Source organism: Globicephala melas, chromosome 3 (genome assembly GCF_963455315.2).
Source record: "Globicephala melas chromosome 3, mGloMel1.2, whole genome shotgun sequence".
Lineage (NCBI taxonomy): Eukaryota > Metazoa > Chordata > Mammalia > Artiodactyla > Delphinidae > Globicephala > Globicephala melas.
Genome location: NC_083316.1, coordinates 126,383,485 through 126,407,045, shown reverse-complemented (window position 1 = coordinate 126,407,045; position 23,561 = coordinate 126,383,485). Strand labels below are relative to the sequence as shown.

At 40.2% G+C, this 23,561-nt stretch overlaps 1 protein-coding gene across 2 annotated transcripts in view; it reads left to right on the top strand.

The window, feature by feature from the left end:
* DCTN4 (dynactin subunit 4) overlaps nucleotides 1–16,950 on the top strand; it is a 32,485-nt gene extending 15,535 nt beyond the window's left edge. For both annotated transcript variants that reach the window (XM_030834119.2, XM_060296455.1), the window contains 6 exons: nucleotides 114–223; nucleotides 5,258–5,331; nucleotides 8,000–8,054; nucleotides 9,083–9,190; nucleotides 11,492–11,589; nucleotides 14,323–16,950. In XM_030834119.2, coding sequence (XP_030689979.1) covers nucleotides 114–223; nucleotides 5,258–5,331; nucleotides 8,000–8,054; nucleotides 9,083–9,190; nucleotides 11,492–11,589; nucleotides 14,323–14,536 — 659 coding nt within the window. In that variant the 3' untranslated portion in view covers nucleotides 14,537–16,950. The remainder of the gene's footprint in view (nucleotides 1–113; nucleotides 224–5,257; nucleotides 5,332–7,999; nucleotides 8,055–9,082; nucleotides 9,191–11,491; nucleotides 11,590–14,322) is intronic.
* The last annotated feature ends 6,611 nt before the right edge of the window (nucleotides 16,951–23,561 follow it).

The window sequence follows — 23,561 nt, the reverse complement described above, 5'->3', positions numbered from 1 at the left end:
TTTTTGAAGAGCACTGTTCACAAAGGCAGTGTTATTTTGTGTAATTATCTCATATACGTCTGATTTTGAGCAAGTCACTGTAAACCAAGCTTGGTTTCTGCCTTTCATGCTAGTGACCACCCTTCAGCAGCGCCTCTTACAGCCTGACTTCCAGCCAATCTGTGCTTCACAGCTCTATCCTCGTCACAAGCATCTTCTGATCAAACGGTCCCTGCGCTGCCGAGTAAGTATTCCTTTCTGTAGAGTTGTCATTTGTGTAAGAGAAAAGCAAAAATAAACACGATTGGCATCTGGTCAGTATCAAAACCTCTGGAATGTAGTAAATGTAGAAAATGCTTGTAGATAACGTTCCAGTGTCCAGGCACTATTTTAAAACTTTCAAGATAAACTTAATCCCCCTAACTCAGTGAGGTAGGTACTGTTGTTACCCTTGTTACAGATGTGGAAGCTGGGGTATTTGAAGGTTAAGTTCATACTGCTAATCCCTAAAAGAATAGTGAAAGAATATAAAGCTTTTAGGCCAGTAGAGAGGGGAACAAAAGGACTAATAAAAAAAAATCAATTTAAAAGAAAGCAAGAAAGAAGAAAAATCAGCAAAAGCCTCTGGGAATCTATGAAACTAACAGCAGGGTTTCTTCAATAAATAAAAGAAACATTGTAAAAGAAAACAAAGTATGGGAAAAAATGGAAAGGAAACCTTTGCGATCAGTATGATCCAACAGAACTTTTCTGTGGTGATGGAAATGTTCTTTATCTGCATAGTCCAGCATGTTAGCCACTAGTCACCTGTGGCTACTGAGAACTTGAAATATGGTAGTGCAGCTGAGGGCCTGAATCTTTCTAAGATGAAATTCATTTAAATAATCACATGTGACTAGTAGCTCCTGTTATCAAATAACACAGCATTAGATTAGAAGAGGCCTATCAACCAAACGCAGTGTATAGACTTTAATTCCTGATTCAAACACAGCATAGAAAGATAGAAAGAAAGGGACCAGGGGAGGAGCGAGGGAGGAAAGAAAAATGTGTGAAACCTTTGGGGAAATTTAAATACTGACTGGATTTTTTAATGCTATTAAAAGAATTATTCATTTTTTTAGGGATAATAATGGTATTATTTTTTTTTAAAGTATCTTTATCTTTTAGAGCTGCATACCAAAATGTTTAAGGATGAAATGACATGATGTCCGATATTTGTTGCAAAATAGTCAGGCATAGGGAGTGGGTAAGAGTCTAGGTGAAACAAGATTGGCCATTGTCGCTAACACATTGCTAATTGTTGAAGTTGGGTGGCTGGTACCAAGAGATTTATAATACTACTCTGTATTTTTGCATATGTTAAAAAATTTCTATATTGAAAAACCTTTTTAGAAAGGAAGGGGCTTCCCTGGTGGCACAGTGGTTGAGAATCCGCCTGCTAGTGCAGGGGACACGGGTTCGAGCCATGGTCCGGGAATATCCCACATGCCGCGGAGCACCTAAGCCCGTGCGCCACGACTATTGAGCCTGCGCTCTAGAGCCCATGAGCCACAACTACTGAAGCCCGCAGGCCTAGGGCCCATGCTCCACCACAAGAGAAGCCACCGCAATGAGAAGCCCGCTTGCCACAACTAGAGAAAAGCCTGCGCGCAGCAACGAATACCCAAGGTAGCCAAAAATAAATAAATAAATTTATTTAAAAAAAAAAAGGAAAAGCCCACTTTAAATATAAAGACACATATAGATTAAAAGTAAATAGAGAAATCCAAAAATGGGCAGAAGACCTAAATAGACATTTCTCCAAAGAAGACATACAGATGGCCAAGAGGCACATGAAAAGCTGGTCAACATCACTAATCATTAGAGAAATGCAAATCAAAGCTACAATGAGGTATCACCTCACACCAGTTAGAATGGGCATCATCAGAAAATCTACAAACAACAAATGCTGGAGAGGCTGTGGAGAAAGGGGAACCCTCTTGCACTGTTGGTGGGAATATAAATTGATACAGCCACTATGGAGAACAGTAAGGAAGTTCCTTAAAAAACTAAAAATAGAATTACCGTATGATCCAGCAATCCCACTACCGGGCATATACCCAGAGAAAACCATAATTCAAAAAGACACATGCAGCCCAATGTTCATTGCAGCACTATTTACATTAGCCAGGTCATGGAAGCAACCTAAATGCCCATCAACAGGAGAATGGATAAAGAAGTTGTGGTACATATATACAGTGGAATATTACTCAGCCACAAAAAGGAAGGAAATTGGGTCGTTTGTGGAGACGTGGATGGATCTAGAGACTGTCATACAGAGTGAAGTATGTCAGAAAGAGAAAAACAAATGTCATATATTAACGCATGTATGTGGAACCTAGAAAAATGGTACAGATGAACTGGTTTGCAGGGCGGAAGTTGAGACACAGATGTAGAGGACAAACGTATGGACACCAAGGGGGAAAGCCGCAGGGGTGGGGGGAATGGTGGTGTGATAAATTGGGTGATGGGGATTGACATGTGTACACTGATGTGTATAAAATTGATGACTAATAAGAACCTGCTGTATAAAAAAGTAAAATTCAAAAATTAAAAAAAAAGTAAATGGAGAAAAATATACCATGTCAATACTAATTGAAAGGAAGCAAGAGTAGCCATATTAATTTCAGACAGAACAGACTTCAAAGTAAGGACAGTTATGAGGGATAAAGAAGGGTATTACATAACGGTAAAGGGGTCAGTTCTCCAAGAAGATGTAACAATTCTTAATGTGTATGTGCTGAACAACAGAGTGTCAAGCTGTGTGAGGCAAAACCTGATAGAACTGCAGGAGAAATAGATGAGTCCACCATCGTAGTTGGAGTCTTCAACACCTGTCTCTCAGAAGTGGACAGATTCAGCAGGCAAAAAATCAGTTTCGTATTGACCCATTGATCTCACTTCTAGGAGTCTACCCTGAAGGTACACCTCTACAAACCAAAATATATAGAGGTTAGGGTATATCCACACAATGAGTACCAAAAACCTATAAAACAGAACGTACTAATGTGGGATGTATTTTTAAATGCAAAAAGCAGGGTGTGCAGCAGGTACATAACTTTTTGTATAAGAAAAGAGGGAAAATATATATATAAACATAAAATTATTTGTGTATGTTAGATTAATAGACTGTTGGAACAGAATAGAGAAAGCAGAAACAGACTCATGCATGTGAGGAAACTTGATTTTACTAAATATGGCCTTGCAGGTCCCTGGGGAAAGAATACTATTGAAATTTTGCTAGGTCAAATGATTCTATGAAAAAAACATAAAATTGGGTCTCTAACTCATACCATACACAAAAGTCAATTTCAGGAGCATTGGAAACTTTAAAGAGTAAATATGATGACCAGTATGTCTAGAAGGAAATATGGGAGAATATTCTTTATGGCTTCTACTTAAGGGAGTAGTCCGAAAATAAGACAAACCATAAAGGAAAAGTTATATATTTGACACATTAAAAGTAAAATTTAGGGCTTCCCTTGTGGTGCGGTGGTTGGGAGGCCGCCTGCCGATGCAGGGGGCGCGGGTTCGTGCCCCGGTCCGGGAAGATCCCACATGCCGCAGAGCGGCTGGGCCCGTGAGCTGTGGCCGCTGAGCCTGCACGTCTGGAGCCTGTGCTCCGCAACGGGAGAGGCCACAACAGTGAGAGGCCCGCGTACCGCATTAAAAAAAAAAAAAAAAAAATCAAAAAACCTTTAAAAAAAAAATAAAATTTATACCCCCATTCCAAAGAAAACCCATATCGAAATGAAAAGGTAGCCCATAGACTGAGAAAAGTAATTTGTAAGGTATATAATTGACAAAGAATTAGTATCCAAAATATGTAAAGAAGCATAGCAAATCAGTAAGGAAAAGATACCCAGTATAAAAATAACAAGTGGTACTAACTTGCAATTTACGGCAGAGGAAATCCCAATACCCAATAAATAGGAAAGATACGCGAACATGTACAGTAATCAGGGAAATGTACATTAAAACTACAGTGAGAAACCATTTCATAATCATCAGATTGGCAAAAGTTAGCAGTTTGGCAATATCCATCAAAATAATAAACGCATGCATTCACTTTTAGGAAATTATCCTACAGATACATTTATACGTGTGGGAAGTGATTTGCATACAAGATTACTCATTGCTGCATTATTTGTAGTAGCAAAATCATGGAAACATTTATCAATTTGGGTCTGGTTACATAAGTTATGGAAATCATTACAGTAGGACACAGAGGTACATCTGTGTGTGCTGGTATGTCATTCCAAGATCGATTCAGTGAAAAAGGCAGAAGAATATAAAATGTTCTCTTTTGTGTTATTGTGAAAAAGAAAGGTGATGTATGTGTATACTTCTATGTGCATCAGCTATCTGTGAGAAAACACATGAGAAGCTTGTTGGCTCTGGGGAGAGGAACAGTGGGACGGGTAACTGGTATCTTTACACTGTTTCTTTTTTATACCATTAAAAAAATGTTTTAACTGGATGCATGTGGAACCCATTGAAGAAAGTAACCAAGTAATTGTTACTGTATTTTAAAGCATGAGATCTGGAATCACACCACTTGGATTTAAATCCCAGCTCCAACTCTTACTGGCTCTGTGAAGTTTACACAGATTATATACCTTTCCTGTGTCCCATTTTTATCATCTGTGACATAGGGACAATAATAATTATAGTACCTACACCTACCTCGTAAAGTTGATGTGATGTTTAAATTCACTTAAACCAAGAATGCATATGTTTTAGGCTAGTAGAAAGGAAATTTAAAAGGACTAATAATAATATAAAAGAAAACAAGGAAGGGACTTCCCTGGCGGTCAGGTCGTTAAGACTCCACATTTCCACTGCAAGGGGCACGGGTTCAATCCCTGGTCAGGGAACTAAGATCCCGCATGCCTCAAGGCACGGGCAAAAAAACAAACAAAACAAAACAAGGAAGAGGAAAACTCAGAAAAAATCCACATCGTTCATGCTTAATAAGAAGTCTGTGTTATTATTTCAGTAGTTTTGAAGCACTACAAGGTTATTAATATTTGATAGTGTGGTTGCTTATTTCCAGAAGTCCAAAACATCTTTTGTATATTTTGGTTATGGGTAGTATACACTCTATTTCAAAACATCTGTGATCTTGCAGCAAAATAAAACCAAACTGTAGTAAATGCTATGCTTCTGGATTTGGCAGGTCTCTGGATCAGCAGAGTGTGTTCCTGTTTTCCTCTGATACATATTTTTTTCTTTTTAGAAATGTGAACATAATCTGAGCAAGCCAGAATTTAATCCAACATCTATCAAATTCAAAATCCAGCTGGTTGCTGTGTGAGTATTTGGGATTGGTGTTTTGGGTTACTGTTTTTTTTGTTTTTTCACTGTGACATGTGCTTACTCTTGGCTTAAAAAAGGAAAGAGAAACTACTTCAGAATAATCTTGCTGTTTTGTTCCTGTTTTGGTTTTGAAATACATACCAGGAAGTTGAAAGCAGATTTACAGACACAGAATCCAGGGTGTTATATCAGGGCACGTGATAGTATGGTCTGTGGCAATGTGGTATGTTGCTGGTTGGAGAGTCACTAGTCATTCATCACAAATGATAAAGTACCTCCGTTTGGGAATGATCTCTTAAAAAAATTAATAAAATAAAATATAGCAGATGGAAGAATATCCCTGTAACAATGTTCATGCTATTTAACTGTATTCTGATAATGCTTTGTTGAGTGGGATAAAAGTGATTAAATTAGCGTTAACTCACAGAGACTTGTCAGTAGAAGGGAATTTTGTGTGTGAAAATCATCTATCAAACAAGAGAAATTAGGAAACTATTGTCTTGACTTTAGGGTGAGAGAGCCCTTCCCAGTAAGCCAGAAAGCCCAGAAGCCCCTAAGGAAAGTAGCCAGCTTTGACCTTAGCAGAAAGATACGAGTTGTAAAAGCAAAATTGACAACAAAGTCCTGAGACAGTAGAGCAAGAAAGAATATTTGCTACTCCATGATTAATAAAAGTTGAATATCCCTGGAATGGGCTTGTTGGGGGTGGGGGGATGAGGTAGGGCAAAGGATTTGAACATGTAGCTCACAGAAGAGAAATTCCAAATGGCCAGTAAATATATGGAAAGATGCTGAGACTTGATAGGAAAAATGTTAAATAATAAGTAGTATTGAGTGCTCGTGAGCGTGTAGGTAAACATACTTGCATACATTGTTGGTAGACTGAATTGCTAGAGTTTTTTTGGAGAGAGACCTGGAATATCAAGACAAAATGACATAGACCTTTTAAGCTGGTAGTGCTGTCTCAGGAATCTATTCTCTAGAAACAAAGCAATATATAAAGACCAATACATAAAGATGTGTGTTATAACATTTTAAAGGCAAAAAGCTGGAAACAATTTTAATGTCAAACTGATTAACCATTAACAAAAAAAAAATTGATTAAATTGAGATACACTTATGTAGAATATTATGCAACAATTAAAAAGAAATCATTGTCAGTCAAAATGGCAGAGAAGTGCTGGTCTCATGACTTAGGAGGGCCAGATATGGGTTCTGGCACTTACAGAATTTGTCTAAACTGATTTCCCTCATCTCTGAAATGGGCATAACACCAGTCCTACCTCTCTCTTGTGGTTGTTGAGAAGGATCAAATGAGCTATATGTTCACAAATGCTTTGTAACTGTAAATCACCGTACAGTATGTTCTGTTTTCCCAACTATTATTTAATGCATGACTGGTTAGGACTACAAAAATGACATGAGAAGTGTGGTACGAGCTCCTTTCTTAATTAAGAATTACACTTATTACAGAAATCTTGAATGGCAGGATGTGCTTTGCATCAGTTTCTTAAGATTGCTTTGAAAAAAAGTGCTTTTCTTCTGGCATCATGGCAGAGTCACTGGGGAATCTTAATACATATGTTCTGGTCACACATCAGACCAGCTAAATCCAAATCCTTGATAGTGGGGCTCTTGAATTTGTATCAAGTTACTCAGGTAGTCCTGATGACCGTCATGAAAAATACCTAGTCTGAAGTTAAAATACCTTAATGCTAAGATGCACTCCTGCCCCTGCCCACTTGTAGTGTTTCTGCAATAGATTTTGTCTTATGTTAATATATGCACGATAACATTTATGCATGCTTTGTTCCAAGCACTTTTTGCACTATTATTTAATTTATTCTTCACAATAACCTCAAGATAAAGGTACTTTCAATGTTCTCAGTTTATAACCGAGACACAAAGAGGTAAATATCTTGCCCTGCTCTTTACAAAGAAGTATCTCAGTATATAAACACTAAGCTGGAATTTGAACCTGGGTTTTGAGGTTTTGAGTCCAGAACAAGCACATATAAGTACAAAATTCTATTGTCTTATTTAGAGAGGTAGCGTAACATAGTGGTTAAGAGCAAGGGCCCTGCAGCCAGACTGCCTAGATTTGAATGCTGGCCGCTTACCAGCAAGCTACTTCTCCCAAGCCTAGTTTCTTCCTCTTTATGATGGGGATAATAGTAATATCTATTTTACGCAGTTGCAGTGCAGATTACATGAGTTCATATTTGTAACATACTTCAAATGTTACACATAGTAAGTGCTATATAAAAGTGGTAAGTATGTGGTAGTGTTTTTATACCCCTATAATGTATTATTAAATCAGTCTTGGATCTTGTAACCAGTTGCCTATAGATTTACAGAAATGAATTACTAAAAATCTCAAAAAATATATCTAATACACATATAAGGTAGAGATATCTGCCATGATGCACACACATATATAGGCTCTAAACTAGAGGTATACGTAAGATGTCAGAAAGAATTCATTACCAGTTTGGTTTCATGTCTTAAGTTCTTATCGTAGTGGTATGATTCTTTAAAATTTTCTCTGACATGTTCTAATTAACGTGAAGAAATCGTTTCTTTGCTGCACTGGCTTTAAAAAAAAAGTAACAATTTTAAGAGACTCCAATGACCATTAATACATTTTTTTATTCACGCATAGCAATTATATCCCAGAAGTGAGAATCATGTCAATTCCCAACCTTCGCTACATGAAGGTTAGTACCATGCTTATTTACGGGAAGAGAAAGGATTAATTGATCAAAGATGTGTGCATATGTGTATGTGGTGGCTGTGTGTATTTGACATGGGATGCAATGAGCAAGGGATAAAGAAGAAAGTTTGAAATAATAAAGGGATTGAGATTTTAAATGTCATTAAGCTGGGATTCTTGATAACAGCATCTTTGAAATATATGCAGAAGGAGCAGTGTGCACATTACATTGAGGTAGAATCATGGTAGGGAAAGAAAGGAGATGTTAGACCCCACAGGCATCTTCAGCTCTCCTCCAGCCAGGAGATTCTCCACCATCTCATGTGTGTGTATGTGTGAGATATCAGGAATCAACTAGATTTCTTCTTTACCACAGCCCCTCTTTTCTTTGAGGCCCTTATCTCCCACACAGACACCACAGTGAATTGCACAGTGTTCTGCAGCAGCGTCTTAGTTCTTTCATGCTGCTCATAAAGACACTTTTATAGTCCCTGTTCATTTTAATTTTTTTTTTTTTTGCTAATGTAAAGAGCATACCAAACAAGGGCAAATTATGGTTCAAGAAATCTTAAGGTCTTTTACAGTCTTGATGTGCCATTTTTTTCTATGCTAATATATCTGGCTAGCCTGTGGCTGCCATATTTTATTTATGAGGGCTTCCTTCTTTTTAGCCTTAAGTGGCGACCTGGGTAGGGCAAGAGTTGTAAACTTTAAACAATCACTTAGATAATGTGTATTTCTCAGAATTTCTGCATCTAGTAACTGGCCCTTTCTGTGGGATCTATTCTATTTCCTCAGTGAAATAGCAGCTCCAGAGAGTATGTAGACTAGCATATAAGTAACAGAATAGGAGTTAGTGAGCCCTTTGAGAATGCAGTGATGTAGAGGCACAGGTGGCTGTTACTGTTCAAGAGTAATGCTGGAGGCGTGGAGGGCGGAGGGGGTGATGATTTTGTGATCTAGGCATCTAGGAAAGTGGACCTAGGTGGCAGCAGTGGAACATATCTGAAAGATGCCTTTCCTTTTCCCCAGGAGAGCCAGGTCCTCCTGACTCTTACGAATCCAGTGGAAAACCTCACCCACGTGACTCTGTTGGAGTACGAGGAGGGGGACCCTGATGATATCAACAGCACTGCTAAGGTAGGAACGCTTTGCCTCATCCTGAGTAACCCTGACTTCTCCTGGAGTGGCTTCATTTGCCCTGGCTTAAAGGACTCCACACTGTCTCATTTTCACATCCAAACAGTCATCAAGTTCTTCTGATTTCACCTCTTGAGTTTTTTTACTTTATCCGCAAGCACACTGCCACTGCCCTTTTAGAAGGTCTCATCATTTCTTACGTGGGCTGTGACAGTAACTTCCTAACTCCCTGTTTTTTCTTCACCCCCACTTCCATGCCAGCCCATCTTCCATCTTGCCATTAGGGTGATCTTTCTAATATCTAACTTTGATCATGGCATGCAGCTTGTTTGCTGTCCCTCTGATGTTGGGATGAAGTCCACATTCCTTGGCATAGCTTAAGAGCCCCCTGATGTCCTCACCTCTCTCTTTTCTTCCAGGATGATCTTCCCTGAAACCCCCAAATCTAGCATTCTCGAAATTGTGCATATTAATGGTTGCGATCCAAGCATATCCAATGGGTCATAAACTTTCATGCTTCTAGAGGACTACATATGCTATTCATTTTATCTAGAATTCCTCCTTCCCATCCCCACTCCTCTGACATACATGGCCACACCTCTCTTTCTGCCTGATGCATACTCATTTTTCAAGACACAAAGGAAATAACATTTCCTTTTAAAAGCTGATGTGCCTCCACTAGATGCCCTCTGCTTACACAGAGTATACATAGCACTAAATATATATTTTTTAATAGTCTGTTTATTTATTTATTGGCTGTGTTGGGTCTTCCTTGCTGCATGCAGGCTTTCTCTGGTTGCGGCGAGCGGGGGCTACTCTCCGTTGCAGTGCGCGGGCTTCTCATTGTGGTGGCTTCTCTTGTTGCGGAGCACGGGTTCTAGGTGCGTGGCTTCAGTAGTTGTGGCTCATGGGCTCAGTAGCTGTGGCGCACGGGCTTTGTTACTCTGCAGCATGTGGGATCTTCCCGGACCAGGGATCGAACCCGTATCCCCTGCATTGTCAGGCAGATTCTTAACCACTGCACCACCAGGGAAGTCCAAGTACTAAATATTAAAATAGGTAATTTTGACTCTCAGTGTTGGTTGAATGAATGAAATGAGGCCTTTCTGCTTTTTGCTACTTCATGACTCATCTAGTACTTGAAATTTTAGAACAAGAACTTTTCTCTATAGACCATCTATTACTGACTCATAATTCAGCATGATACTCATAACAAAAGTTGGTAGAAAGGATGCCTGTTATCTTTAATTAGCTGTTATTCAAGTTATACTTACTAGTAGAGAATTTATCTTTTTTTTTTTACTTCTGCTTTTTAATGATTTCATTTACTAGCATCACTTCCAAAGAGAGATGACACTCATCTGTCCTTGCTCCTTTTTAAAATAACACTAATAAGCTGTGCCAGTGAGGATAGAGACAGAAATAAGTGCCTGATGAGTATACCCAGCTTATGGATTTGCCGTTTTTCTCTCCCTTTACAGCTCCCCAGCCACATTTATATCCATAATTAGTAATGTTGTTTACATTGTTATCTGTTAACTTCTAACATAGCGAAGTTGAAGCCTAGTTACAACATAAGGCTAAGTGTAAAGAACGCTTAACTGTTTTTCATGGCCATAAACATACCCAATATCTGCATTTCAGAAAATATGTTGGAACTACTGTTTCACATTATGTTTTTTCTTTTTTTAAAAAAATGAGGGCTTCCCTGGTAGCGCAGTGGTTGAGAGTCCGCCTGCCGATGCAGGGGACGCGGGTTCGCGCCCCGGTCCGGGAAGATCCCACATGCCGCGGAGCGGCTGGGCCCGTGAGCCATGGCCGCTGAGCCTGCGCGTCCGGAGCCTGTGCTCCGCAACGGGAGAGGCCACAACAGTGAGAGGCCCGCGTACCGCAAAAAAAAAAAAAAAAAAAATGAAGAACTGTTTCAGATACACCACAAAGCATAAAGAATAACATAGCAAACACCCATATTCCCCCAGCCCCTTAAGAAATAAAACATTAAAGACACAGTTGAAGCCCTCGCATCCTGCCCACTTAAATTCCCCTTAGCAGCGCCAATGAAGTAAGCACTCACCTGACTTTACCATTCCCTTAAATTTCTTTGTTCTTATACTTTTATCAGAAATGTCCAAACAATATGTTTGTTAAACTTTTTATAAGTGAAATAATGTATGTTTCTTCAAACTTGCTGCTTACTTCTGCATGTCTAGGTCAGGGCAATACTTTTCTGTATTCCACTGAATGAATGTTCTACAACGCACTGATTCCTTCTGAGGCAGCCCTCTTTGTGTTGCTCTCCAGGTGGTGGTGCCTCCCAAAGAGCTTGTTTTAGCCGGCAAGGATGCAGCAGCAGAGTATGATGAGTTGGCAGAACCCCAGGACTTTCAGGATGATCCTGAGTGAGTGATCCTTTTGTGACACACACACACACACACACACACACACACACACACACGCCACAGTTGGTTGGTACACGAGGCCCACTCACAGATCTCAATTTTCTTATCTGAATTTTTAAAGTAATTTTTTCTTCCTATTTATAAAAAAAATTACTATAGAAATTTGGTGAATATATATTTATTTTTATATATAAAACCATGAAGAAGAAAATAAAATTTCACCACCAGAGATTAGCACCATTAACATTTCCATCATTGGGATCATTCTGTAAGCACAGTTTTTTTAACCTATGTTTCCTGTGTTAAAAAATTTTCAAGTGCATGATTGTTCATGGTTGTGGACAGGATATCGTATTCTATCCCCAAAGATTTACCATTGGATTTGTCTACCTGCCCCCCAACCTTTCCATCTTAGAGTAACAGATTTTACTCTCTCATACCTAATAACTGAGAAGTAAAAAACCAAACCTTTCCCAGATGAAGAATACATCAGTCAGGTTCCAGTCTAAAAACAGAAATCACATCAGTTATTTGAACAGAGAGAATTTAATATAAAGATTTGTTAACTGGGTAACTTCAGAGGTTAAGAAGAAATCTGCAGTATCCCAGAGATGGTAATTTTATGAAGCGGTTACCACTCCTAGGGCTGAGGGAACAAAGGGAAATGGTTTAAATGATTCAAATTTAGAAGCTTGAAGGAGGAGCCCCATGGAGCTGAAACTCAGACCTCTGGGAAATGGGAGCAGGGACACTGCCTGACTGGTGCTGGCATCACAGGGTGCCAGAGGAGGGGTGGCATGCTGAAGCTGGTTATGCAGTTGGAAAACCTGGATACTGCCACTTCCTGAGTGAAGAGGCATTGCTAGAGTGCTGCCCACAGGAGCTGCATGCAGACAGGAAGCTCACCGGGAGAACCAGGCCCCTTCTTCCTGCAGGCTTCTGGTCTCCATTAGAGCCCCTAAAGGGAGCCTGGTAAGGAACCAGCCTACCAAGCAGAAATGTGGTTAGCAGAATCCTGTGTCACAAAGCAGGCTACAGAGCTGAAAAGCAATAGCATTTAATACACTGGTGTAGGGAATATTTAAGGTTTTTTAACAGAATGATCAAAAGCTCCTTCCGCAAGATCCCGGAAAGAAGAAATAACATGGGACAAATTAGAAAGACAAAGTGAGAGCAAAGAGGAGGTTAGTACGGTGATTACCAAACTTGGGTGAACTTCAGAAAGCACCAGCGTGGGTGTTTTAATCTTTTTTTTAATTGTTTTTTTTTATTTTTATTTTTTTGCTGTACACGGGCCTCTCACTGTTGTGGCCTCTCCCGTTGCGGAGCACAGGCTCCGGACGCGCAGGCTCAGCGGCCATGGCTCACGGGCCCAGCCGCTCCGCGGCATGTGGGATCTTCCCGGACCAGGGCACGAACCCGTGTCCCCTACATCGGCAGGCGGACTCTCAACCACCGCGCCACCAGGGAAGCCCTTAATCTTTTTTTTTAATTCTGTATAGAGTACCAGACCCCACAGCTTCTTTTTAACAGGTCTAGGTAGGCACCAGGAATCTGAATTTTTTTAAAAAAAGCTTCCCAGGCATCAGTGGTTGCCTGGGAAATTAAGGCTAGGAAGACTTTTTCTTTTTTACTATTTTTGAACTGAATTTTTAAAATGAATCTGATGTAAATCAAAGGTTTGATTAGTTACTTCAAAGTGATTGTGTTAATATAATACAAAATGCATTCTCTATAATCCTTGGTTTATATAAATTATATTAATTTAAGTACAGAAATTTGTTAAGCCAAGGTGAACTTCTGGAAAGATCATCTGAGATAAATTCCAGCCAGATTACATGACAGATTAATGAAAGATTGAATTAATTATATTCCATATTATTGTACTTTATAGGACTTCCAGATATCTGGAAATTAGTAGTGCTAATACTGGATAATATGTAAATATTTGATTGAGTAACTTTTCTTAAAGTAATTGAGTATCATCTGGATAGTAGATCAAGTTCTGTTTATTTCATTGCCTTTTGACTTTTTGAAGCTAACACAAACTTCAAGTGCATATCAGAAAACTGAAATGGAAAATTCAACTAAAGAGATTTTTTTCTATTCTAAAAATTCCTAATTTACAGACTCTATTTACAAAACACACTGATTTATGGTATTCCAGAAACTCCTTTAAAGCTCCGAGTTAGCATCCGTCTGTATCCTATAGAAATAATACCATATGTATATAAAGGTTAATGTGAAGGGATGTTTGTAACAGAGGAAATCAGTGTATACTAATTATGGTCGCTATGCACCCATTAAGTAGAATGGAGAAGACCTAGATATACCAATATGGACAGGTGTTTGTGATAAACAGTGAAAAAAAGCATGTTACAGAATAGTGTCCCTTTTGTGTTGGTTAAAAAGGCAGAAAAGTGTAAGTGCACAGAAAAATATTTGGTAGGTTAAGAGCCAAGCCGTTTACAGTTGTTCTCTGTACTGAAGAGGAAAATAAGAGGAAAGACTTACTTTTCCCCATTTAAAATTTTTATGACTATATTTTACTGTTGTAATATTTAAAAAATAAGGAGGTCAGCATTTTGCTGAAGAAACTCTTCATTGTTGACAAATGGGGTGGTGGTCATATCTTGTCAACAGAGATTTCCTGTGGGGCATAAAATGACTGTGAGTCTAACAGGCTTGGCTGACTTGCGACCTGCCTAATACTGTGCTTATTTCCTTCCATAGCATTATAGCCTTCAGAAAGGCCAACAAAGTGGGTATTTTCATCAAAGTGACCCCACAGCGTGAGGAGGGCGAAGTGACCGTGTGCTTTAAGATGAAGCACGATTTTAAAAACCTGGCCACCCCCATCCGCCCCATCGAAGAAGCTGACCAGGGTACAGAGGTCATCTGGCTCACCCAGCATGTGGAACTCAGCTTGGGCCCGCTTCTTCCTTAAAGTGTTCCAGGGGCGGGCAGATCCCAAAGGACCGTATCATCACAAACCCGCGTTAAAATGTGGAAGCCGCTGCTTCGTTAGGCCTTGTTTATAATGATGTACCCATGCACTACTGAATCCTGTTCCTAGGAGGTTGGGGGCATAGGCAAGGCATTAGGAACACTGGGTGACTGCTGTTCCTCTGGCCCTCTCTTCTGTTAATACCCGTAAGTCTGTGTCTCCCTCACTGAACCCTGCACGTTGACTAACAACAGCATAGTTCCATCCCAAGAAAGGGGGTGGCTGTTCCTTGGAGTGGCATTCGATTGACCACTTGAGAAACTGACCATACTATCTCCCGATCTGATCTCATAAAGGATCAGAGTCTCACAGATGAAACTTAAAATAACTGAAAGGTAGGCCCGCTATTAATGACCCAGCATTGGTCTCAGTATACCAGCTGCTTTTTGCATTCCACTAGATATAATCTAGCACTCTAAACGTATCTCTTCACTTGCCATCTTGGCTCCCATCCATTTGACAGGATAATAGAATCGTCATGTTGTCTTTAGTTTTGTGATGATTGGAAAAACCTGTGAAATAGTTAAGGCACCTTAATTTGCCCTCTTTTAAGTGAATATAAGATACTTATTTATTAATTGTTCTTAAAAATTTTTTCCCAGTAGAATACAGAACTTTTTCTTCTAGGAAGAATTTGAGAAGCAAGCAGTTACGTGTCATGTCAAGGGGGTGGCAAATTCTGTTCATTTTAACTGTTGCCACAATATCCAGGGACTGATGCTGCCGCAGCGAGCCTGTCCTTATGTCTTACTCCCTACGCTTCTCTTCGGCTCGGCCTCTTTAACTCAGTAAGTTGTTCTGAGTACTGGGGACCTGGAAAGAACCCAAAGAAAACTTGGTGGACAAGTTCACTTCTGGAATTCAGAAAACGTTTTAAATGTTAGATGTTTATCATGATCTGAACTAATGTTCTTTCCATGGATTTGAAGGGGAAGTTAACATTTGTAATCTCTTGAATCCAAAACTGGATATTCAGAAAAAGAAACTTCTCCCTTCCTGCATTTAAGACTTTTATCATACGGTTTGTCAAATAAGAGCATTTTGACCATAAATCATAAAGAATACTTGCCTAACAGCACACATGCTGTTTTCACTTGGTATCCTGGAGTTGGGTTGCTAACCTTAATTTCTGTGATGTCTTCTCAACTGAGACTTGACAAAGTAGACCACCACCTGCACCACATTTTCTGTAAATGTATTGTTAGCAAGCAGCCAACAGACCGTTGGGGAAAGAGAAATTTCCTGTTTATTCTGGTTTTGTTTTTAAGTTCAAGCCTTTAGTTTTTAAAAAAAATTAAAGGTATATATAGTAATCTGGAGTACAGACAGGACATAGTTACTTTTCAGTTCCCCTTGGAAGATAAAAATATTTAGGAAGCCTCTGAAAGACACTAAATAGTACTCTTAAGATCAAGCCAATATTATGAAACAGTATTCCACAGAGCAATATATATGCTGCAGTATGAGAACAAAAACACTCATGTCTCCAATATTATGACAGTAATAAGGCTTAGCCTGTTAGGAGTTGGGGCAGGGTGTTGTATAATGACAAATCTGCAGACTATAGAAATAGCTTAACTTTTTGTGACCCCACGAAGTGTCAAATTAATTTTTATTTCACTACTCACTACAGCCTCCTGTGACGTGAGTGCTCCACATTTGCCAGTGGAGGAGATAAGCCTCAAGGTAGAGGATAGCTTCCTATGTTTACACGTTTGCATCGACTGCACACAGTTACGTGTTAAAGGCATATAGCTGGTGTTTGTTCCCAGAAATAATAATGTTGAAGTAATGGGTCTCATCACCCCCATGTGACACAGAAACACAAAAACACTATTGATCATAGAATTTTTTCCTCAGAAGCCAAATTAACTTGCAGAATAACAGAGCCATTGATTTAATGGTTCCTCAAGATCGTTTTCAGTGCAAGCTGGTACTTCGTGTGTTAGTAGAAATGGTTCAGTATCTGTGTGTTAGTAGAAATGGTTCAATACCTGCAGCTGGTGAATTTGGAATTTTATTTGTTCCTTTTTTATATTCGATTAGGTGCAAGATTTTTAAAGTATAGTCAGTGTGCACCACTGCAGGCAAATTAGATGTCATTAGCACTAGAAACTACAGTTTTGGAAACTTAAAGCTAAGTTAATTTGAATTTGTGATTTGATTAGCCCACCAGAGTTTTCTTTTGTTCAGACTGTTTAATGAGCTAAATGTAATGCATATTTGTAAAGAAACATCCTTTTTGGTCCCTTTTGGGAATGAGAGGCACTCCTTGGTCTTTATGAATGACAGGTTACTGTTTTGCCTGATTGCTTAACTTCGTGTGGTGAAATAAAGCAGAAAAAGCTTGAAAAGTGTCTTTTGTTTGGTTTCATGAAGACTGATTGGAGTAGCATGCCAGGGGTGGAGTTAGGGTTAGCACGCGAGTCAGTGGGGCGTGCTCCCTTCTTCCATTTGTCTAAATGAACTAAGGTAAAACCTCAAGGTAGTTCACTGTAATATTATATAGATAGATGTTGCTTGAGCTCCTTATGAACGTATTATCAGAACCAATGTGTAAATGTTACGTTGTTAGGACTCTACCAGCTTTTATCCTGGGTCATTGCTCCCAAAGATATCCTTTTAAGTGTACAGAGTGGCCCAGCCCTCTCAGGTAGCCACTCGTCCACTTTCATCTGTACTCAACTTTTTCCCTCCTCTTACTGTAGATTCATCAACTACTTCCCTTGCTCTCTACACCCTAGCCACACAAGTCTCTGCTATTCCTGAGTCACCCCAGGTTGCGCCCTCTCAGGTTCTTTGCACTGGCTGTTCCCTCTGCCTAGAAAACTCTTCTCCCAGATATCTGTACAACTCAAACCCCTGCCAGTCAGGTCTGTGCTTAAATGCTTCCTTCTTAGGCTTTCCCTGACCTCCCTATGTGATAATGTAAACTGCCCTTCCCTAAACACGTATCCCCCTTCTTTGCTGCTTTTTTTCCTCATAGCACTGATTACCATCCAGCACTATATACTTTATTTTTTGTTTCATCATACGAGAACATAAGCTCCATAGTACAGGGATTTTTGTCTTTTTTTAAAAATTGATGTATCTGCAGAGTGTAGAGCAATGCCTGGCAAGTAGCGGACAACCAATATTTGTTAAATAAACTAATACCATCGTCCTTTTCCTTGTTCACGTAGCTGTTGGTCTTTTATCTTTTTTAAAAATATATATACATATGCCTCTTTTTGTCATAAGCCAAATATCTTAACTTCCCTTGAGCTCTCTTGTTCCAGTGTTAGCTCAACCTAGGATACTCCCTAGGTATCTTACTCCCATCTAGATGTGGTCTTAATCTGTAGTACTTAACCTCTCCAGGGCATTTACCTCTGCCTAGTATTGGGTTTTGTATGTGTATAGTTCCTTTGCTGTAATGCACACCCTTGCAGAGCCAAATCCAGGCCCCTTTGTCATCTCTTTCTCCTATATTCCAGTCAAAGGGTAGCCTGGAATAAACTCAGAAACTCAGAGCCAAGTCACTTGCTCAATTGCAATATAGTTGATCCTTGAACAATGCAGGGGTTAGGGACACTGACACTGGGGCAGTCAAAAACCTGTGTATAATTTTACAGTTGGCCCTCTGTATCCAGGGTTCTGCATCCATGCATTCAGCCACGTGCAGATCATGTAGTATTGTATGTATTTAGTGGGGAAGAAAAGTGTGTGTAAGTGGACCCACGCAGTTCAAACCTGTGCTGTTCAAGGGTCAACTGTAGTTAGCTTTATTTATCCCCATTTTCTGGTGGTCAGGGACATCAATAGTGGAATATATTTCACAATACAAACCACCTACACAAGACAATGACTTTAAGTGTTAAGTGAAAGTAACATTAAATGATATGGAATCAAATAGTGAGAAAGTTGTATCATTCTCATGCCCTGCTCCCCTCTCCCCATCCTTCTGTCAAATAAGGATAAAGTATCAGTTCTCTTATGTAGCACTTTTTTTTTCTTTTAAACATAGGCTTCTGTCTCAGAGCCTTTGGCAGACAACAGAGGCTTACCTACTAAAAAATATTGTTTCATTTTCATTGTACTTGTTCTTAAGGCTACATCTACACAAGTGACACTAATTTTCCATTTACAGAAGTGATAAAAAATGTTCCTCTTAAAATATATTTAAGTAACATGAGGAGACTTAGGAGTTCCACTTGTGCCTATGATGTAGATGTGTGGAAAGAGTGTCACCCTAACTCAAAGTGGATAGATGACAAAATCATAAATTTTATTGGATCTATATCAGATAGCTGATGTGGCAGGGCAGTCAACTAGCCTGAATTTCAAGGAAGGACAGACCCCTCCAAGGAGAGGTGGGATGTAGACTGGCTCACCTGTAGCAGAGCATGGGAGGAAGAAGTGTTGACCAACATATAAGCAGGTAAGAGGAAATCAACTAAAAGAATTGCTAAAGGCCAAACTGGGGCTAACATGACAGTATAAAACCCCTGGGAGCCTGAGATACTAGGGGACCTTGCATGCACTGACAAGCTCTTTACAAAACTACCGGGTGTTCATGAGAAAAACCTGGGGGGAGTGGGGTGCTGGAGCTCTACAGAGCCTCCCTTGGTTTGGAGGCATGCAAAGGAAGGAGGAGTAGGAAAGGCATGAAACCTTGCCTCCCCCTGGCTAGGCCCTTCCCTCGTTAGGAGCAAAAAGGCCTAAGCCACTGGGGGAGGAGCAGAAAACCCTGTCTCCCTGGAACACAGGTAAAGACCCGTTGGTGCTGGGACAAGGTAAGAAAAAACCTCTACACTTGGGAGGGACAGGATTCAGTCCTGAGCCCCCCCAGGATTTTATACCAATACCATTAAAGGCCTCTTGCCAATGCAAGAAGGGCAAGAAACACTCCCCCTTTAAGACCAACCAACCACAGATACAAATCAGGGTTTGGCTGCCACAGAGAGAAGGGGCAAGAATGCTGAGAAAAGACCCATTCCCAAGGCCTGGGCACGAAGGACCTACTAAAGACTGAGGCTTTGGGACTTCCCTGGTGACGCAGCGGGTAAGAATCTGCCTGCTGTACTTCCCTGGTGGTGCGGTGGTTGAGAGTCCGCCTGCCAATGCAGGGGACACGGGTTTGAGCCCTGGTTCAGGAAGATCCCGTGTGATACAAAGCAACTAAGCCCGTGCACCACAACTACTGAGCCTGCGAGCCACAACTACTGAGCCCGTGAGCCACAACTACTGAGCCTGCATGCCACAACTGAAGCCCTTGTGCCTAGAGCCCGTGCTCCGCAACAAAGAGGAGCCACCGCAATGAGAAGCCTGCGCACCACAACAAAGAGTAGCCCCCGCTCGCCACAACTAGAGAAAGCCCACGTGCAGCAATGAAGACCCAACGCAGCCAAAAATAATTAATTTTTTAAAAATTAAAAAAAAAAAAGACTGAGGCGTAATTAGAACAAAGAATCCCTGAGTCCTCCTTGACTCCCAACGTAGCAAGCAGCTGCTGGGGGCATGGGCAAAGGCATAGAGACTTAACCATATGGTGCAGGTATGCAGGACAGCTGAAAGCTAAGGATGAACACTTGAGAAAAATTCTTCAGCTCCAAAGCACAAAATTAGTGGATATGAAACCTGTGGTTTCAAACACTGAAGGCAACCATCGCAACAACAAAACCCAAACCTAGCTCAATTTCTGGCCAGGATGACCAAACCCCACACGAATGGCCTGACAGAAGAGGCTTGCCTATTTCCAAGCATTAATAATATTGACTTCAGTCTCTACTGTTACGTAAGTAATGATTGGCATTCAATAAAAATTTTGAGATACACAAAGAAGCAAGAAAAGTCAACCCATTTGTGATAGACAATCAATGAGACCCTATACAGGTATGACCCAGATGTTGGAATTATTGGTCAGGGACTTAAACTCTGATTAACATGTCGAAGATCTAGTTGAAAATAGGGATAATATGCATGACAGATTTCAGCAGAGAGGTAGAAACTATAAGAAAGGGACAGATTGAAATGAAAACCACAGGATCAGAGATGAAGAATATTTTCTCTGGGCTCATCAGAACACCTTGTCATACCTGAGGAAATAATCAGGAAACTTGGAAATGGATCAATAGAAATTATCCAAACTGAAACTCTCAAAAAGAAAACAACAGCATATTCAAGGTCTATGGGATGATATCAAATAGTCTAACGTGTAATTGGAGTCCCAGATGGAGAAGAAACTGGGCAGAATATTTAAAGAGATGACAATTAAGAATTTTCAAAATACAATGAAGGACAACAAATCACAGATGCATGAAGCTCAGATAATCGCAAGCACTTTCTTATACAGGAAAAAAACATGATCAAGTAATCCCACTCCTAGGTATTTACACATGCAAAATGAAAACCTATGTCTGTACAACCACCTGTATGTGAATGTTTATAATGCCTTTATTTATTTATTTTTGGGTTTTGTTTTTATTTTTTTTTAACATCTTTATTGGAGTATACTTACTTTACAATGGTGTTAGTTTCTGCTTTATAACAAAGTGAATCAGCTATACATATACATATACCCCCATATCTCCTCCCTCTGTGTCTCCCTCCCACCCTCCCTATCCCACCCATCTAAGTGGTCAGAAAGCACCGAGCTGATGATGATCTCCCTGTGCTATGCGGCTGCTTCCCACTAGCTATTTTACATTTGGTAGCGTGTATATGTCCGTGCCACTCTCTCACTTCGTCCCAGCTTACCCTTCCCCCTCCCCGTGTCCTCAAGTCCATTCTCTATGTCTGTGTCTTTATTCCTGTCCTGCCCTTAGGTTCTTCAGAACCTTTTTTTTTTTTTTTTAGATTCCATGTATATGTGTTAGCATACGGTATTTCTTTTTCTCTTTCTGACTTACTTCACTCTGTATGACAGACTCTAGGTCTATCCACCTCACTACAAATAACTCAATTTCGTTTCTTTTTATGGCTGAGTAATATTCCATTGTATATATGTGCCATATCTTCTTTATCCATTCATCTGTCGACGGACACTTAGGTTGCTTCCATGTCCTGGCTATTGCAAATAGAGCTGCAATGAACATTGTGGTACATGATTCTTTTTGAATTATGGTTTTCTCAAGGTATATGCCCAGTAGTAGGATTGCTGGGTCCTATGGTAGTTCTATTTTTAGGTTTTTTTTTTTTTTTTGCGGTACTCGGGCCTCTCACTGTTGTGGCCGCTCTGGCTGCGATGCACAGGCTCCGGACGCGCAGGCTCAGCGGCCATGGCTCACGCGCCCAGCCGCTCCGCGGCATGTGGGATCTTCCCAGACCGGGGCACGAACCCGTGTCCCCTGCATCGGCAGGCGGACTCTCAACCACTGCGCCACCAGGGAAGCCCTATTTTTAGTTTTTTGAGGAACCTCCATACTGTTCTCCATAGTTGGCTGTACGAATTTACATTCCCACCAGCAGTGCAAGAGGGTTCCCTTTTCTCCACGCCCTCTCCAGCATTTATTGTTTGCAGATTTTTTGATGTCCATTCTGACTGGTGTGAGATGATACCTCATTGTAGTTTTGATTTGCATTTCTCTAATGATTAGTGATGTTGAGCATCCTTTCATGTGCTTCTTGGCCATCTGTATGTCTTCTTTGGAGAAACGTCTATTTAGGTCTTCTGCCCATTTTTGGATTGGGTTGTTTGTCTTTTTGATATTGAGCTGCATGAGCTTATGCCTTTATTTATATTCATTCAAATCTGGAACAACGCAAATGTTCATCAACTGGCAAGTGTGTGTGTTGGGGGGGCGGTGTGTGTTTAACCCCAGGTGCATCCATACAATGAAATTCTCAGCAATAAAAAGGAACAAATTATGATACATGTAACAATATGGATGAATTTCAAATACAATATGCGAAGAGAAAGAAATCAGACCCAAAAGGCAATACAGGATTCCATTTATGATATTCTGGAAATGGCAAAACTATAGGGGCAGAACACAGATCAGTGGTTGCCGTGGACCAAGCATGGGGAGAAGTGGATTCACTCAGCACAAGGGAACTTTTGGGGATGACAGATGATAGAACTATTCTATATTTGTATGACTATATGCAAAAATTCATAAATGTTCAAGTAAAAAGGGTAAAATTTTACTCTACACAAATTATGCTTTAAACCTCATTTTTAAGACATAAGGTGGCATAAATAAAAGTATTTGATGATAGGATATGTCAAAAACTATGAAAGTGATACCAGGACGCTTGAAATTCATAAAATATCGGCAGTGTGGTTATGAGTTGTTCCAAAAACGATGTAATAATACATGTGTTGATCCACAGGACCCTTTTCATTTCAGAAGTTGGAAACACAGCACTATTGTCTTTGGATTTGTAGCTTCACCATTTTCTAGCTACACGACCAGAAGCAAGTTACTTAATCTCTCTAAACCTCAGGTTCCTTCTATAAAAGAGGTACAATAATACTTGCCTAGAGGGTAATGGTTGCCAGATAAAGTACAACACATCCTGATAAATTTCACTTTCAGAAAAACGAGTCATTATTTAGTGTAAGCATGTTTGGAACATATTTGGAACTAAAATAGGGTTCGCTGTTTATCTGAAATTCAAATTTAAGTAGACGTTCTGGGGTTTCCTTGCTAAATCTGGCAACCCTACAGAGAGAGGGCTCATTGTGGGAATTAAGTAAGACACGGTAACGGCAAGACGTTACCCCACCGTTTGGCATAATAAGCGCTCAGTGGGGACCAACGCTGTTTTAATCCCAACCCCTCATTCATTCCTTGTTCCTTTATTCTTTCACTCAAATATTAAAATAAACCGATTGTACTTGTGACTCTTCATCCCTTGCTGTCACCACTCTGAAGAAGCACCAGGAAGCCAACTATCTAGCGAAGAAATTCTGAGCGGGCGACGTCATGACGCACAAGGCCCGTCCCCCGCTCAAGGGCGCACAAGACGCGTAAATAAGACG